This window comes from Lytechinus variegatus, chromosome 1, assembly GCF_018143015.1.
Source record: "Lytechinus variegatus isolate NC3 chromosome 1, Lvar_3.0, whole genome shotgun sequence".
In the NCBI taxonomy this organism is placed as follows: domain Eukaryota; kingdom Metazoa; phylum Echinodermata; class Echinoidea; order Temnopleuroida; family Toxopneustidae; genus Lytechinus; species Lytechinus variegatus.
The window spans coordinates 55423317-55443660 of NC_054740.1; the positions used below are offsets into that span (position 1 = coordinate 55423317).

General features: G+C 36.2%; 1 protein-coding gene across 1 annotated transcript; it reads right to left on the bottom strand.

Moving 5' to 3' along the window:
• Positions 1-3457: 3457 nt before the first annotated feature.
• On the bottom strand, positions 3458-17353 carry LOC121417398 (Golgi reassembly-stacking protein 2-like). Its single transcript, XM_041611092.1, has 8 exons — positions 17136-17353; positions 13366-13446; positions 11821-12024; positions 9859-9945; positions 8102-8232; positions 7758-7917; positions 6858-7194; positions 3458-5612 (listed from the first exon to the last, which is right to left on the bottom strand). The coding sequence occupies exons 1-8, from the start codon at positions 17196-17198 to the stop codon at positions 5206-5208; spliced, it is 1470 nt and encodes a 489-aa protein (XP_041467026.1). The 5' UTR covers positions 17199-17353; the 3' UTR covers positions 3458-5205.
• Positions 17354-20344: the final 2991 nt, after the last annotated feature.

The following is a 20344-nucleotide window of genomic DNA, read 5'->3' on the forward strand; positions in this document are numbered from 1 at the left end:
GATACGATTGATCCAATCAATCGTAACTCTTTGGAAATCCATCAGCATCAGAATTTTTTTCGACAGGAAAACTGCAAAATGTCCTTTGTAAACAAGAACACACCAAGTTATCAAGTAATCAATGAATTTATGGATATACATTCATATCTAGAGAAATTTTTGAGCAAACGTGCATTTTATATGTTGACTTTGCCGGCTTTCCATAGCTGCAAATGATAGGATCAATCACAACTCTTAGAAAGACGGGCCCCCTGATCAATTACAACTCTTTGTAAAACAGAGCCCAGGTAGGGGTTTCGTAAAGCTGTTTGTAGGTTAAGAGCGGCTTTAGAACGACTGGTGAACCTTTCTTGAGGATGATATTCACCATTAAATGTCCACTGATAGAAAACCCCTATTGCTGTATACAGATTCAAATCACTCTCCAATCTAACACCAATATGACTCTGTGAAAAAAAAGGTTCGGAAGTGAATATCACTTAAATTCTCTTTACAAACACAATCCTTTGAGGAATTATCATTTCTAAAATGATATGAACAAATAAAGATAAATGCCATATAAATGGATTTATAAAAATATTTTATGAATGCAACTACAGATCTATATTAACATTTCACTGCTTTGTATGAAACATCATACAGGTACATGTAATGGATTTTATAACCATATTCCCTGTGACCACTCTATTAATCAGATCCATGTTTATTATCTAAATGTAAACTTTTACCAATTTATCAATACCTAATTGAATTACATCACATTTTCCCCTTTTTACAAATAATATTTGTCTTAAAATAAATTGGGATATGGGGCACAAATCCTAATTGAATTACATCATATTTTCACTTTTTACAAGTAATATTTGTCTTAAAATAAATTGGGATATGGGGCACAAATCCTCAATTAAATAGAATTATAATGGGTTAAGCGTCATTCTAAGTTTTACTTCGACATGGAACAATTTTTAGCCACCTGGGACAGCTAAAATATGGGCAGACAATGAACATTTACAACAAACAATGAACAAATCAAAGTCTATGAACTTCATTCAGTTCACCGTATTTATAAGTATTGGTAAACTTAAAGCAAAATGAAATATTCCTTCAACAATATATAAAATATCAAATAAAATTCAGAGTTCAAAACATAAATTAAAGAATTCTTGTTTAATCATATGAAGGGAGCTTGATAGCTTTGCATACTTTTTTCAGAAATGTAGACATTGTCATTGCACCAATGCATTAGAGTGTACTCATTTTCAAATAGAGAATAAGGGCTATGCAGAATGAAATTTGTGTGCATGGAGACTGAGCATGCACCAATGCAGACTTGAGTCTATGGAAAACATGTGTTATTTGCAAAATCATTTGGCCTCCGACGGGATTAAAATATGGTTCTACAGATTTCTTGAAACAGACAAAAGAATTGCTTATTTCCCTGTGAGCCGTGATAAATCTCATTAGCTGGTGATGTAAATAGGGATTGGAAATCAAGTTAAAAATTTCAGTCATAGAAATTTCACATGGAAAAGACACGCCAATGAAACCGACCCCAGTCGGGTGGGTGTTTCATAAAGCTGTTCATAAGTTAAGAGCGACTTTAAGAACGACTGGTGATCCTTTCTTGAGGTAAATGGTATACACATTGGCAACGGTAAGCGTGTAAGGTTCACCAGTTGTTCTTAAAGTCGCTCTTATCTTATGAACAGCTTTATGAAATGCCCCCCGATCAGGGTGGTGTTTCATAAAGCTGATCGTAAAGTTACGCACAACTTTACTAACGACTGGAACATGTTCTGATACGTACTCAGCTACATAGGGATATATCATATAGCACAAGAAAGGGTCACCAGTCGTGTGTAAAGTCTTTCGTAACTTACGAATAGCTTTTATGAAACGGGCCCCTGAGCTAATATTTCAAATGGCATATCTGTTGGTTTTGATTTGTTAAGACTTGCTGTAGCACAAGATAAGATCATTTCACATTGCCAAGTTAAGTCAACGTTCTTCGTGCAATAGTTGATTTAATTCAATTAAAATGAATACTTTATAAATAATATGTTCCATTTAAATCGTGATCTCACAAATTAACTTTTCAGAGCACTTTACATAAATGATAAGGAACAGAAAAAAATATATAATACTACATGTAAAGTTTAGAGATTAAAGATTATTATCAAACTACACCCATGAAAGCAGTTTAACCTTGTGAAACACATATTTCATGAAAATGAAAAATATGGAATTGGAAATATGTCTCTGCCAATTGCCAGTAAACAACTTCTATGTTTCTTCCCCATAAAGAGCTCAATAAGCTTCCAGAGTCCTGTAACACAAAGTTAGAAATTAATTGTACGCTCGATTTTCACGATTGATTGTACATTGTAGTCAATGGGATCAATTGCAGAAAAATGATCTATGATCATTGCTAAGCTTTGTGTTTGAAAGAGGTTTGAAAACAGCATGAAAGGGGAAGTTCACAATAAGTTGGTTTTGACAGCAGAAAATTAAAAAAGTAAAACAGTGAATGTTTCATGAAAATTCCTCAAAGAATAAAAGGGTTGTGATTTTTTTTTTTGAAGTTTTGATTTTGTGACATCACAAAAGGGCAGCTCGTCCAAATGTTATGATATAAATTCCCTAAAATGCCATTTTCTCAAAAAATTGGAGTGATTTTAGTAAACATATCTTTCAATACATCATCTCATACCCCATTCAGTAAAAAATATTTATATTCCTCATTTTCCATTAAAAAGTTGAATTTGTGGAATTTATGTGACACGATTCATGGGGAGGGTACTTCCATATGATGTCACAAATCTTAAGGACACCGCACACCTTAAGACTGTTCGCGATCCGATATTGGAACGAATCACATTTTGCTAATTTTCTGAAAATGTGAATAGAAATACATCTTTATTTGAGGTTGAAACTAATTGAAAGAATAATACGATGACCATTATGAAAGATTGCAAGCCTTTATTTTGGAGTAAAGGCAAAATTAGTTTAAATCGTAGCCAATCGTACGACTGCTGTGACGTCATTACGACAATGTATTAAATTCGGTTTTATTCTATGAAGGATGATAGCATAGTCACAGATTTGAATGTAAGTATTTGTATGATGATTTAGAACATTACACAGTAAGATACTTAAAGTCTCAATATTAGCATCAAAATTTACTATGTTTTATTCCAAAATCGAGTCGCAGACCGATCGTAAGGTGTGTGGTGGCCTTAAAGCTTAAAAAATCATTACTCTCTTATTCTTAGATGGACTTTCCTTAGACTCACCATTTTTTTAATCATTTCTCTTGGTATTTTCACAAACAACGTTTCTTCAGGGTGAACTTCCCCTTTAATAAGCAACCAGGGGGGCGTTTCATGAAAGGACTTGTCGGACGTTTTATCTGACAAGTCCCATTTTATCCGACAGTTACCATAGGAACAGTGCCTCTCAGCCAATCAAAATCATGGAAAGATGTCAGATCTGACAACTTGTCGGATCAAAATATTGATGAAACGCTCCCCAGAAGACTTACTGTTTATTTTCTATTCAATACACTACATGGCTCATAAAGCCAACTTAAATTAACTATCATCCCTGCATTGGAAATAAACAAAGATCTCTCAATTAATGCATATTTACTCATAACAGGAATAAAATTTATGATATTGTACAAAGAAAATTAAATAAGAAGACAAAGGAGAATAATCTACAGATAATAATTATTTTTCAACGCTAAAACATATTTATATAAATCAATAAACTTTATAGACATCAGCCATTTTAAATGGACAATTTCCTACCTAACATGCACTATAAGAGCATTAAGAAAATATAAATCATGCTGGTGATATATTCATTCTCTAACAATACCAGTGATCGATCTCGTGTTAGAATCTAATTCAAAATAATCACATTCCTTGATAATTCATTTCATTTTCTCATTAATTCTCCTTCCTTCTCACATCCATCCCTCTATCCTTTATTCATTTTTAATCAATTCTACTTTAGCTTGGCAACTTTGGACAATTATAATTTCATATTACAGCATTCATATCCATTAGAAATTGAGAAATAATATTCTTTGTTATTTATTCTGTATTTTTTTAATCACATAGTAATTTGTTACCAATGCGAGGATTTGTTTCAAAATTATGGTTTTGGATACATACTTTATTAAATTTTACTTGCACTTGCATACGAAATAAGGGCAAAATATTTCAAATTCAGAGGAAAACGGTTGCGACCTTTGAATAAACAACACACACAAACATGTAAAAATCATGGATTATCCAAAATGAGATGATTTTTTATGAATCTTTTATATTTACCTACTTTTATAGAGGTTTATGCCAAGGAATGTAATCAGTGAAGGACAACAAAATATTGTTATCCCGAGATAAAGTTCTCGTTATTTCATTATCCATAAAGATTACATTGCTGAAAATTGCCTGTCAATATGCTCAATCACAAATCCATCAAATTTTAGGACTAGGCCTTTTGATCTTTGAATATTCACAATATTGAAATATCTCAAAACAAATGAGATTTATTGTGACACTTTTTTTTCCACTGCCGGTAATAAAAATATTCGGCACACGGAAAATAATTATTATGCAAATTGGAAACGATAACAACCATGGCAAATTAGTATACAAACCAACAAAAATGGTGTTACAGAAAATAATGTCAAAAACAGTGCCATAATTCTTTTGCAATACAGAGATATTTGACGATATCTGTGAGGGCATATCAACCATAGCATCATTGGATATCCCAATAGTGACATGCTTGCAGCATGAATATTCAAAATATTCTAATTCTTCAATACTTTAAACCATGAATATTCAAATTGTTATACCTAGTCCTCATACTTTCTATTTTCTACACTTTCCATTCGGGTTTAGACCATATATCAAACTAATCCCATTTCATAAATATTTGAGGAAATTTCTCTTCACAATGAGAGAATTAATTCCTTTGACCTCTGATAGTAAACAAACACTGAACATTGAAGGAACAAAACCATGTATCATTTAGGATAAGCTATCTTCAGCTGTCAGGATGCTTTTTTTCAAGCAACGTGCTGTATGATGATTGCTTCGGATATACCTTTCCTCTCCTATGTTGCGTACAGTAAGGACTAACAGTCTCAATTAGGTTATTTCATTTGCAATGTCTATGATGAGAGTCTGTTTCTTATGAAGACGGTGCGGAGGTAGCCGGCAGCGGTGACGTGCCGATTCCGGCCGGTAAGGTAGGTAGGGGCGTCGGCCCTGGTATTGAGATTCCTCCGGGCAGACTGACGGCTGGAGGAGGGGGCAGGTTTGAGACCGCAGGCGACGATGCTCCGAGCGAGACGGGGGCGGGCAATGCTCCGAGCGAGACGGGGGCGGGCGATGCACCAAGAGAGACGGGGGCGGGCGACGCCCCGAGAGAGATGGGGGCTGGAGACACCCCTCCTATCGGGGCGGGGTTTAGAGGTGATGATGTTGTGGATGTGTTGAGAGCAGGGTAGTTGGAAAGATTGACCGACGGTAACGAGACATTGATGTTGGGAAGTCCCGGCACATTGGCTAGACTGACTGGTGGTAGCATACCAGAAACTACAAAAGATAAGGAGAAATATTCACATGACATGATGAAAAAACAATGCAGATTATTCTGGATTCTACTTTGTTATCGAAGACATGTACATGCTCATTTGAACTAAGATAAGAAATAGCTTCTTTTAAATTTCATCAACAGCAATCATTCGGAAAGTTGATTTGAGTTCAAGTGGAGATCATATTTTGATAAAGAGTCTTGAAGAAATGTACATCAAGAATTCAAGTCACTCAAAATCAAATAGACATAATATATATGAATGCACAGCCTACATAAGATTTGATAACTATGCTGATATCAATTTTCAGGAGCAACATATCATGTTTGGGAAATCACATGTACACCGAGTGAAACAACTTCTGCAGGAAAATGGAACTCTTAAAACCAGATCAATTCATATAGAGGAGAAAAATCAAAGCAACACATAAATAAAGATTTGAATGATTATTGAGATAACTAATGCTATGTAGATCCTCCACTTGGCAAGATCTGTGATGTTACACAAGCACAACTTCCCCATTACTTTAGTACACATTTCTCCTAAATTTTCTCTTTTATCTAGTCCATCGCAAAATCACCTTTTCTTTTTATGGGAAGACATATACTACAGGTTTCATAACATGACATCATGGATGAATCGTTTGTCCCATCATTAGAGTGAATATAAAGAGTTTTCTCTAAGTATACTTTCAGTGTCCAAAGGGGAGAGATCTGATATTGGTTGCATTGCCAATGGCAGGATCTCCATAGAATTAAGTGTTCACGACAAACATATGGTTATAACCTTCTTAATTGTTTGTCCAATTTTACTCAAAACTTCATTAATTCCATTCTTTCATTTTTTCTATTTTCACACAGGCTATTAAACATCTTAAATGGCCCGTATTCTGAAGTTGGGTTTAACTTAAACTCAGGTTTAAAGTTGTGGTTCAAGTATGGATAGCCAATTGTTACATAAATCACTAACGGTCGAGATATCATATTTCAGCTCATTTGGCTCTCAAATCATTCATTGTCTTTACCATCGATGAATCAGGAAAGAGCACAGTAAACATAATAAACATAATAAAAATTTTGACACTTTTGGCTTCCCATAATTTTAGCACAGAGTTAGACCATGGTCTAAGTTAAACCTGGCTTCAGAATACGGGCCAGTGGGTTGAATTTTCCTTTAAACTTCCACTAGTTAAAAAGATGACACAGTTTCTATTGGTTGAAGGTGTACGAGAGATGAGATAGCTTACTTGGTCCTGAAAGTGGCGGCGGAACGGAGGCACCAGACGGAGACGCTCCCGGGGTCACATCTAGGTTGAGGGGAGGAACCGCTCCTCCCACGGGACTCTGGTACAAGGATGATGTTCCTGTCGTCAGGGGAACCGTGGTCCCTCCCCCAAGCATTGCTGGAGAGGGCGTGGTGGCATTCAGATTGGGCTGGGCAAGCGGTGAGGCTGCTGCTGCTGCTGTGACCCCAGCGGGTGTGGCACCCGGGGCAGAGGGCGTGGCTCCTGGTGTAAGAGCAAGGTCCGCCATGCTAGTCTGGAGACCAGCCACTGAATTAGAAGGAGTGGAGGCCAGCGAAACCTGTAGAGAGAAAATAAATCTAGTTATACCAATGACAATCAACATCAACCAATAAAATAAACAAGGGTTTGAGAGACCACAGATGAAAATAGCTGAAATTGCAAAAGCCCCTATACAGAACTGTACAAAGTACAAAAAAGTTAAAAGTAAAACGTGAAAATAGCTAAAAACAGCTAAAAAGATTGATTCTCACATGCCTCAATTAAGAAAGAAAGTAAGACAGGAATTACAATGTTAAACTTATCTGATGAGTGACCAAATACCATTATCACAAATGCATTGACTTTTTTTACAAACTTTCTTTTAATTAATTAACATGGGATATTCATCATCTTTGGCTCAATATTTATTAGTCCAAATGTTGAAATTTTTATGAAAAATAACCACAAAATAAAAATGCACATGTTGCAAAATTTAAATGATCTGATCCTTCAAATTTCAAGTTTTAATAACATTTAAATGTCAACCATGGAATTTCACTGGATATTAAAAAATGTCTCTGACATTTTAGTCACAATGATAAATCGCATGTCTGAATTTTCATGCTGCTATACAAGGCATACCTCTGAAAATCCATCAGGTGGGGGTGCAGTAGATTGATCTCCTGCGGCTGCTGCTGCGGCTGAAGCTTTCAAGTGTGCACTGATATCGATACTCTGACCTTCAGGGAACGACCTTGTGGGTATCCGGTGAAGATATCCGTAGCCAATACCACAACCCATGCTATAAGAATCAAGAGAAGAAAAAGAAAAGGTTACTGGAAGAAGTTGCAGTAATAACTAATTCCTACTTTCATGATTTGCGCCATGATTGGAAGGGTGATCCGAGTCATGTAATAATCAGGGGGGGGGGGGATGAGAGCCTATTTGACAGACATGTATCTTTAAGATAGAAGAGTAATACCCACCTTCCTTCTCCTCCCCAATTCCTGTTCGGTGTGATGGTGACCTCTCTACATCCATCCGTTTCCACATTATACATGTACAATTTCAGAGGCCTGCCCTCGTGTGACTCGATCAAGGAGAACAAGTCTTCCGACTACAATAAGAAAAAAAAAATTGGAGAAAAACAAAGTTTGATTTCTAGCTTATAACATAATTCAACAGAAAAACAAGAATACTTGTTTGGGAGAACCCGGTACAGATTACATAATGTTGTTTTTATTTCTGTAAGATTAAAAACAAAATCATATAAAATTACAAATCGAATGTACAGGTAAAAGTTGCGGCTGGTAGCTTAATTCAGCTACAACTATAATTGTTGCTGCTGGTCTTCCATGGGGACAATACATTGTATAAATCAAGATAAAATGTCATATAAATTAAAATATAATCGATTTGATAATGATGCAATGAATTACAAAATAAAGTAAAACAAGTGGAATGCCTCTGGCCGTCTCACCTGCATAACGCGATTCAACATAGCAGCAGTGCTGACTTTGAAAACTACTATAACTCCCACAAGATGTTCAGTGATACTTGGTTACTCTTATTTCCACGTTTTATGAACTAGACAAATACACTTACAGAAATAGGATGGTAATTCAACAAATACCCCCAATGTGGCCAAATTTCATTGACCTCACATGACCTTTGACCTTGATCATGTGACCTGAAACTTTCACAGGATATTCAGTGATACTTGATTACTCTTATGTCCAAGTTTCAAAAGTCAGATCAATAAACTTGCAAAGTTATGATGGTAATTCAACAGATACCCCCATTATGGCCAAAGTTCATTGACCTTTGACCTTGGTCATGTGACCTAAAATGCGCACAGGATGTTCAGTGATACTTGATTACTCTTATGTCCAAGTTTTATGAACTAGACCAAAATACTTTCAAAGTTATGATGGTAATTCAACAAATACCCCCAATTCGGCCAAAGTTCATTGACCCTAAATGACCTTTGACCTTGATCATGTGACCTGAAACTTGCACAGGATGTTCAGTGATACTTGATTACTATTATGTCCAAGTTTCATGAATCAGATCCAAAAACTTTTAAAGTTATGATGGTAATTCAACAGATACCCCCAAATTGGCCAAAGTTCATTGACCCTAAATGACCTTTGACCTTGGTCATGTGACGTGAAACTCATGCAGGATGTTTGGTGATACTTGATTAACCTTATGTCCAAGTTTAATGAACTAGGTCCATATATTTTCTAAGTTATGATGACATTTCAAAAACTTAACCTCAGGTTAAGATTTTGATGTTGATTCCCCCAACATGGTCTAAGTTCATTGACCCTAAATGACCTTTGACCTTGGTCATGTGACATGAAACTCTAATAGGATGTTCAGTAATACTTGATTAACCTTATGGCCAAGTTTCATGAACTAGGTCCATATACTTTCTAAGTTATGATGTCATTTCAAAAACTTAACCTCAGGTTAAGATTTGATGTTGACGCCGCCGTCGGAAAAGCGGCGCCTATAATCTCACTCTGCTATGCAGGTGAGACAACAAAACAAAACATGGCAAAACAATGAAAAAATAAATCATATACAAGACTAACAAGAAGTATATAGCGTATTACTAATTCTACTGTGTTGGAATGCATGATGACAAAAACCAAATATCATTCATTTAAGTAGATGCATCAGTGGCATGGATATTTGAATATCACTGGGATACTGTGTAGATCTACTTCATACTTACTTCTAAAAGCACCGAATCGGCTCCGATGATGTAGTCTGTATTTGCTCTGAATCCTGCTATCGATGCAGGGGAGTTGGGTTGCACATCCTGTTCAAACAAGATTGGATATCAAAATCAATGAAGATGAGACTTCTTTTCATTTTACCTTGAATAGTAAACATGTCCAAAAGATGATTATCAAAGTATTGGAATTTTTAATATTTCTATTATTAATACTGGATGAGAGAACTCTTCTTACAGGTTATGATTTGAAAAATACAAGTCATAATATGTTAAATATGTTAAATAGTTTTGTGTATTTGTTTACCATCATTGAATAAAAAGCCAAGGGTAAGAAATATAATGCAAGTTCTTTACAGATCAATCTTAGGTAATCTGTGATTGCTTATTTGGAAGTAAAATAAATGTAAATACAAGTTTGAAAGAGAATGTGATATGCAGAAAGTAATAACATACCGAATCGATGACGTCAGTTGCCATGGTGCCCTGGCGGCCTGGTTCTAAACAAATGAACCCTGAATGAAAGTGTGTATTTCTCAAAGGAGAAAACGGCTGCTATCAGAATGATTGCTTGCAACCTATTTTTCAAACGAACCAAAATGTGTACAGATGATCGTCAGGTTCAAGTCTTTTTAGAACCAGCCCGCCATGACACCATGGCAACTGACGTCACACTTGGGTACTCTATTGGAACTGTTGCATTGATCTATTACTTTTCTTATTGTTTGTATTTAAACTGGGTTCCACAAGAAAGTGATCAAACTTTTACAAGGGCACTTGGAACATTCCACTCAGTCAAAATGAACAATACATTTTATAATAATAAAAGTCATTTCTTGTATAGCGCATAACACATTCTGAATAACGTCTCTATGCGCTTCCAAAGGACTTGGATATTATTACCCTGGCTGTAACTCAAGCAGCTAGCTTGCAGCGCTCGGCATTTCAAGGAATAAATTCCTGCCATAAAAGGAATAAATTCCTGCCATAAAAGGAATAAATTCCTGCCATAAAACCCATTCACCTCACCTGGGTTGGGTGCAGCACCATAAACTTCTTGCGGAAGGAAACTACGCCATGGCTGGGATTTGAACCCACGACCCTATGTTTCAAAGTCCGAAGACTAATCCACTGGGCCACAGCGCTCCAGCTCTCATTCACACAAGCTAGCTTCAACAATGTTTACTAACACATGTCACTAATTACAAGATTGGTTCGATCACAGAGAGGAAGTTGGCAAAAATAAAGCCAAATGAAAATGAATGAACTTCCCAGTTTACTACATGTCCTACACAGGCATGTTCGAGTGATTGGCTCAATCACAAAGAAGCTACAACATCAAAACTTTAAATGACCAAAAAAATCAGACAGCCACACACAGATCCCCTTGGTGATGTCCCGGTATTAAAGTGAGGGGTAATCTGAACACTGTGTGAATCTGCATGCATATCACATAGCCATACACAGGTACACACTGAGGATGATAGGCATGTTTCGAGAAGGGCTCTTGAGTTTGAGGTGGCTGGTTTAAAGAGAAATGCCAGTAGTTGCAATAAACACTGATTTCATGAGAAAGTCTGTAAAACCAGGCTTAATTGTCAGTATATCATTGAGGATCTAGAACTTGGGTGGTCATTATATTAGATTCTGTAAAAAGTCATTTTGAGATCGTTACCAAAATTGGAATTTATCTTTAAGTAGGAGGGGATAGCTAAAGATAGAGGATGGAGGATGCACTGCATCAGGAAAAGTGGAGGGCGAGTGTCACGTGAATCCAGTCACACCCGTTCACGGGGTCAAAACCAGATTTAAAACATTGAATTGATGATGATGATGATGAGATGATGATCATGATCATCATGATTATGATCATGATGATGATGATGATGATGGTAATGATGGTGATGATCATGATGATGATCATGATGATGATGATGATGGTGGTGATGATGATGAACTTACCAAGACATGCCACACATTCTCGTTGGCACCTTCAAAGGAACAGAATCTGATGCTAACGCCGAGAAGACCCTGGCCACCCCATCTCTTGTTTGGCGTGAGCGTGACTTCCCTGACACTCAATGCCTTGCTGCTATACACCAACATCTTAACAGGTTTCTCCTCATATTCCTGCAGGAGACGCTTCAACGTGTCATCATCCTTGTCCTGAGAACGAAAATCATCGTAATTGTTGTTTACAAAGAAAGCTTCGACAGCAACATGACACTACAAGATATCTTGTATCATGTATTGGTATAAAATGTATTACATGCTGAATGTATATTTTGAATGATTTTGATTATATTGATTGCCTTTTACTTGGTCAAAATATTTACTCATGGCAAGGCCCCAATGCAAATCAGACTGCATCTGTTTGGGGTTTTTTACCATGTGAAATAATTTTTCATCTATCTTACAGTTGCTTTGACTACAGTGCAACATGCCTCTTATGATTTTTTTTTATCCATTCTTAAGACCAGGGGCCCGTCTTACAAAGACTTGTGATTGGTCCGATCAATCGCAACTATGGAAAGCCAGCAAAATCAACATATGAAACGCATGTTTGCTCAAATTTTTTTCTAGATATCCATAAATTCATTGATTTCTTGACAGTTCAGTGTGTTCTCCTTTGTTTACAAAGGACATTTGCACACAATTATGACACTGATTGATTTCCATAGAATTATGATTGATTGGATCTATCGTAACTCTTTGTAAGACAAGGCCCAAGAAGAGGGAGGGAGAGATGGGTTGTTTTACAAAGATTTAAATGTCACTTAATTTCAATTGCAAGTAACACATCGCAGCATTGGTCAAATTGTGCGCATGGGATGTACACTACCTGGTATCCATCAATCAGACCACGCATGAAATACCGTGTTTTGGCATTCAAGCACGACCCCAAGTCATACTTAACTCTTTGTGAAATACCCCCCAGGGCTCCGTCTTACAAAGAGCTGCGATTGATCCGATCAATCACAACTATGGACAGCCACGAACGTTAATTTCTAAAATTCTAATTTGTTCAGAAATTTTTCTAGATATGATGTACATTCATACATACATCATTCTCTTGATGATTCAGTGTGATTCTCTATGTTAATACTAAGGTGAATGTGTAAAATTCCTGTAGAAAAAATTATGGTATGGATGGATTTCCATACATGTACAGTGGAGATTGATTGGATCAATCGTAACTCTTTGTAAGACGGGGCCCTGCTCTGCACTTGGACTTGCCCAACACAGTACATGTAGAGTGGGATACCACTTTAACAAACACTTATAGAGTAGAGAGAGCTGTGTTCTAAAATGTCTATTTCTTTTGGGTTATGTATAATTTGAGATGACTGATAATGTCATTAAATTTGTATGAGATGAAAATGAAATTCAATAAAACAGAAAAATCATAACATTTCTTATTCTTCAAGTACAAGATAAACATTTCTGGGAAACACCTCTAGTTAGAGTTGTCAAGACAAAAAGAAAGTGAAGTGTGATATTTCTTACCAATCTTGTGTTTCCAATAGCGATGACAAAATCAAAGAAAGCTTCTAATCCAGCTTTGTGCCCGGGGGAATTCTCTTGAACCTAAAGCAAATTAAATTCATTGAAATTGTAATTCATTACAATCTAGCCTACATGTAAGTCATTACAGGGATTTTGTGTTTTTACAAGTATGATGAGGTCATCATAATTTGTATACATTTTAAACATTATCATGAAGTTGACATTGAATAAAAAATTTCTCAGATTATACATAGTGTAAATATCAACTAAAATAAATACCAAATAGAAAGCAAGATCCCCCAGCAAGTTCCTACAGACAAAATTGCTTCATGGAATTATAAAGTAGCATAAATATTTCACTGGTACATCTGACATATTCAAAGCTGATTCAAAAACATTGCAATCGCAAGAATGAGTGGCCGGCGATACTTGCCATTGCAAAAACGATGTTTTTGAATAAGTGGTGGATTCATCAATTTTGAGACCGATAGAAGCAAGGGCAAGAAGTGAAACACTTGAGAACATCTTACAGATTTCAGGTAAGTTCATGCTTTTGCATCAATTATTTCATTAGTCCTGTAAAAGCCAATCTTTGTTAGCCATGGCCATAGGCACTAGATGTGCTGTTGCGGATGGGCACTAAATGTACGCGTAGGTTCGCATGTCAATGCACCGATGCCAATATCGAAATTTCGAAAATCAAAAATTGATACCAAAATTGACTACGAAATCCAACATAATCCTCTCAAAAATGAGCTCAAATCTATCAATGATTCGGGAATCTAAGGGCCACTTCACATTTCACCAAATTTTTTCTTCACATTTTAAGAATTCAAAGTTCAAATGTGGACGTAAAAAACCTGCGCAAGACATACTGAAGCCCTAGATACAGGCTAGCATGATGAATTTCATGGATTTTTGCTAGCGCGCGGCGATGTTTATTTACACATGAAATATGCATACTACGTCCACTAAAGTACCCAGTCGGTGAATGGGGATGACAGTGAAATGTCAGAAATAGTTAAATAAATCCCCAGGCCCATAAACGACGATTATTCCTGTCTATTGAGGAGGGTGCACAAGCGCACCCTTGTCTCCAAATAGATGCTTCACTTAAGGCATCAGTGGAGCTTCCACCATTACGAGCGCAATGGCCATCATCCGTGTGTGTAGGAGGAAGACAAAAAAATCAGAAAATCTTGAAAAACTCCTCCGACACAGAGGATTTATCTAATGTTAGAATACATCTACCTTCTCTGACTGACCTCTCTTACAATACATACTAAGTCACATGTACTATTTGTGCTGGATCTCTCTGCTGATCTCCGAAGTTAACGGAGGAAGAAGAAGTTAGAAAACAGGAGAAAAGTCAAAGACAAGTTGCTACAATGAGAGTACAATAACAATTCAGTAAATAATGTTTTAAATGATTTTTATTGCAATTCCCGATCCGATCCGATTTTCCCCCTTTTTTTTTACATTTTTCCGAACTCCGATTTTGGACGATTGGGAAAAAAAATCAGATAAGAAAAACCAAAACATAAAAAACAAAAAACATGTGGCAACATGCATTGCAGCAAAGCACTATTCCTGTGAACAAGCTCCGAGCGAAGTCCTCATGTCGGTCATCAACTTGCGCTGATGATTTGTTTTGATCTTTGACATTAGTGGAAGAGGAGGAGGAGGAAGAAGATGATATGATGATTTGTTTTCATCTCCGACGTAAACGGAGGAAGAAGATGATGATGGGTGATGATTTGTTTTGATCTCCGACAAAAGGTGAGGAAGAAAAAAACAAGATGATGATTTGTTTTGATCTTAAGCAGAGGCAAATAAAATTTAGTTGAACATGCTGACATATTTTAGACTGGTTTTGAGGAGCTAGCAATTTAGAATTAGCAATGATCTCTTGCTCTCCTAGAAGTAGAAGAAATATAAAAGAGGCATCTTCCTGACTCACAAATGTCGCAAATGCAAATAAAATTGAACAGAATAATGACCGATCAGTGGAACATGTTTTAAAATATTTTGAATTAAGATTGTATTTTTCTCAACCTTACAATTTAAAATAGATATATATTCTTTAGGAATGATCTCTTGCTGCGACATCTTTAGTTAGAGTTTACAACTGCCTCCCAATCACCACAATGTTGTAGAGAAGGGGAATATAATAAAAAACAAATTCGGATAGCAGGGTGTCTATTTCGGTAAGTCATAAGACATCTAAGAGTTTATGATTGCTTCTGCAATCCAACGGTGTTGTAGAGAAGGTGAATATCATCATAAACAACTTCAGATAATAGTACGTCTATTTCGGTAGGTCATGCGACCTCTAAGAGTTTACAATTGTCTCTGCAATCACCATGATGTTGTAGAGAAGGTGAATATCATCGTAAACACTTCAGATAGCAGTGCGTCTGTTTCGGTACGTCATACGACCTCTAAGAGTTTACGATTGTCTCCGCAATCTACACGAAGTTCTAGAGAAGGTGATTATCAACCTAAACAACTTTGAATAGCAGTGCGTCCTTTTCGGTAAGTCATGCATCCTCTAAGAGTTTACGATTGTCTCTGCAATCACTGTGATGTTGAAGAGAAGGTGAAAATCATCGTAAACAACTTCGGATAGTAATGCGCCTTTTTGGGGTAAGCCATGTGACCTCTTAAGAGTTTACGATTAATCACCACAATGTTGTGGAGAAGGTGAATATCATCGCAAATAACTTCGGATAGCAGTGAGTCTATTGCGGTAAGTCATGCGACCTCTAAGACTTTATAATTGCCTTCGCAATCTTCAAGATGTTGTAGAGAAGAGGACTATCGTTGACCCGCGGTAGTGTCGCACGTAGACAGCTGGCAGCCGTCTGTTTCAAGGAGTTTTTTTTTCTCCTCGTACACAGATGGCTCGCTATCGTGCAGCCACCATTAGGGGACTTGCAATGCAAAATCCCCCCATCGGGGCTCTTCAATTTTTGTCTTTAATGAATAAAAATTTAGAAAATTAACGCGACCAAAATGCAAATTAATATTCTCTCTTGGCATTAATTGCCAAAAAACGTAGAAAAATCAAGTTAAAAGGAACAAAAACAGTGACTTACCTCGGCTGTCGCGCAAATTCACTTCCCCATGTTATCCGATCTTGTACATATGGCCATTAAGTCCCCTGTACAGATCGCGCTAAAACTTCGGTCTCTGTACTTGGTGAGTGAAGCCAACGGAGTTCAGCTGAACAACCAACATAACAGAGACCGAAGCTTTTGGTCTATGTCGCACGCTGCATCATCATCTTCTTCTCCTTTCTCCGGATAATTTTGTCGGAGATCGAACAATTCATCATCTTCTTCCTCCGCTTTTGTCGGAGTTGGAGATCAAAACAAATTCTGTCATCAGTGTAGTTTAGCTTGCAGCATTTGTCCGCGCCGACCACCCACAAATTTCAATGTATTTTTATTTTTGAATATCTGCCGATCCAATATCCAAACCGATTTTTATTTTAGGAGCAAAACTTCCGAACCAATCTCAGCTCCGATCCTGTACTTGCTCTAACAACATTATCAGTAAATATTGAAAAAGTTGCTATGGTACTTCATAATCATCATCATCTGGAACTGAATAAATATGAGATTTAACTTCAGCGGCCTGTAGGCTGTAGACCTTGATTTGTAATCAAAACTTATGCATCCATACATGACTCATCACAGTACTATCATTACAAACACAAATATAAATAGGCGGGACACAGAGTCAAACTATACTACTTCATTTCTTACCCTCAAGACATGGTAGCCTTCTGTGCCTCCTCCTGGGACTTCCACACTGTTTGCACCTCCCATCCTTAATGATTCGAATTTGATTTTACTAGAATTTCGTTACAGATCAACTGAATATTCGTCGATTCAACACATTTCCTTGTAAAAGAAAGATGTTTTTCGTTGAAATGCCGCTGCGGATGGAAATCTTCTCCCGGCAAAATTTACGTGGCAATCAAATCAGCAATGCAACATGGGACGGTTATATGGCAAGCCTATACGTCCATAATTTAAACCACTGATATGCATTCTAAACTTCATTCACCCCCCCCCCCAAACTCAAAATTGAAATATTGATCTTAATTTCACAGACGAGATCATACTCTGAGTCAAGTTAACTCTAACACTGAAAAATTCGAAAACTTAAAATTAATTAGCATTATCATTATCCCCTATATTATCACTGTAAATAATGTGACTGATAATTTATAGAGCGCACTGCGCCATAATTATTTGAAGTTGTTTTCCTTTGGTTTTTCACCGTGTATGGTAACAGTTGGAAAGAAACTTATAGTTAATAAATTCGAAATATCATCTTCATGATGATTGAACTAGCTCATTAATGTAAAAGGATATAGGGATCGAATAGTGTCTGATTATATCTGCAAAATTGAAAATAGCAAATAAATGAACAATAATCACGAATGTAGAGTGATGTATTGAATTATGTGAAAGATTATATCTAATGCACATTATAATGAAAAGAAACTTTGAAATAGTAATTTATGGAATTTACTTTTAAAAGGGACATAACGACATTTTCCCAGTTTCAAGTAGAATGATGTTACATTCCGCGTGTTGGACACAGATGAGATAAAAGAGAAAAAGAGGTAGTGCATTGCAGTTCCAACAAAGTTTATTTCCAAGTATTCTCCAAATGTTCGACGCAAACCTCACGTCTTTGCCATATATATATATAATATTTGGGATCCCAAAATATGTCTTTATTTAAATGAATAGTTATTGAAAGAAAAAATTTACCTGGGTCAATACTACGTACTCCATTAATAATAGATGAATATGGGTTTTTGTAATTATGGGCATTTGGCTTGCCATAGATTGTTAAGCTGGTACGCGATGATGAAGCTTCGAATGATTATGCCCATCCCCCTTTCGGAAAATTGCCCATTCGTCTACTACCCGGCTACTACCAACTCGTCCACTCACCATAATGGTCTACTGTCATTTAGTCTAATGCCATTCCGTCCATCAACATTTCGTCTAACAACCATCTGGTCCACTAACCATTTGGTCGATCCAATCATCATTTCTGTCGATGACCATTTTGTCTCATAACCAGTCCGTATAGGTCTAATATAATATCCATTTCATTTTCATTCATTTTGCACAATTTTCCAGACCAAATGGTATATGGACTAAATGGCTATTGGACCAACTGGTTACTAGATGGAATGGCATTAGACTAAATTAAAATAGGCCATGTGGTGATCGATGTGGACGAACTGATGGTAGACCAAATGAGAGTAGTGAGTTGGCAATTGGACGAATTGGCATTAGACGGATTGAAAATACCCCCCCCCCCCCTTTCGAGGTCTTGTGTACTCGCTGAATCGCGTATATAGCCGTTTTAGATGTCAAACAAAACATTTGAATTAACATGCTATTATTAATCATACTACTTCTACCGGGGAACTAATAAATATGATCACATATATGATGGTAATATTTTTTTCCGCCGTCAATTCGGCCATGAGTTGAAAAAAGGAGTTCACGATAAGACATATTGATACTGCACCAAAAAAAGGAACTTATAATCCAGGAACATCGATGTGCAGCTATGGTTTACCAAATTAAATGTTGATATAGCAGGAAACGGAACATCCTAAGGATTTCTTTCTTCTTTTTTTTTTTGATAAGATGTGTATCTCAAATAAACAAATAAAACGAGCGCGAAAAGCAAGATTATATTTTTATACACTGACCTGAAATTGAAATGAACATTTTCAGTACTGTTTGGTTTATAGGAATTAATGAAAATTGGGGTAGATTTATTATTTACGTTCAACATTTTTTTTTAAATATAATCAAAGTAACAATACATATTCTATATAATAGATAAATACAGACAAATCAATGAAATTTCGTAACAAATGTTGAATATAAATTAAACAAAACTACAATTTGTTGCAGTAATTTTATCGATGAAAAGAAACAAGAAATGAACGGAGGGACTTGCCAAGAAAAGCAAAAGCTTGTAGAGAGGGCAAGCCCCTAAACTTAGTTTCAATACTAATTATAAACAAACTAAATACAACTATATACATAAATCGAGACGGACACAGAAGACAAACTTAAAACAAGTAATCCACAAATATCAAAATAAAACGAAAATAAGCGACAAAAAAAATACAGTGGTAACACAAAAAAAAGTACTTACAAAAATATATTAGGGAGGGAAAAGTGGCAAAGGAAAGAAAGAGGGAGATACGGGAGGTGCAAATAAAAAGTGCAAATGAAAAGAGGAACATGGCAGGGTGCACAGGTCGTAATGTATTGTATCATGTTGAAGTGTTGTTGTTTTTTTTATAAGTAAAGCTTGACAAATTATTGGTAGTTAAAAGTTCAGTTATTATGTAGTTTTAGTTTAGGTTATGTGTTAGTTTGAGTGGTTGGTGTGGAGTATTGACAAATGAGCATCTTTTTATGTTTGCGTTTAAAAATATTAAGGTTTGTAGATTCTTTAAAGTCGTTGGGCAGGGATACACAGGTCCCCCCAAAAAAGAGTTTTTCGCTATAATAGTACGGGTAGGGGGTAGATGATAACAGTTACGTTGTCTCGTTGGGTAATCGTGTATAGAGGAGTTTTTACAGAACATATTTGAAAAAAATTGTTGGGAGATCACCTTTGTTTAGTTTATACATAAATTGGGCGAGTTGGAAAAGATATAAATCGCTCACTTTAAGAATATTACTTTGGAAGAATAGTATATCTGTGTGTGATCTGAATTGGGTTTGAAAAATTATTCTAAGAGCCTTCTTCTGCAGCATTTTTTTTAAATTGTGTTTGAAAAGCACAACCCAATGCCAAAATGCCATGATTAATGTATGGTAATATTAATGTATGATACAATGTAAGTAAAGTGTGAGATGGGAGAAAATATTTGAGTTTGTTGATAATTCCGATGTTTCTTGAAATTGTTTTGCATATA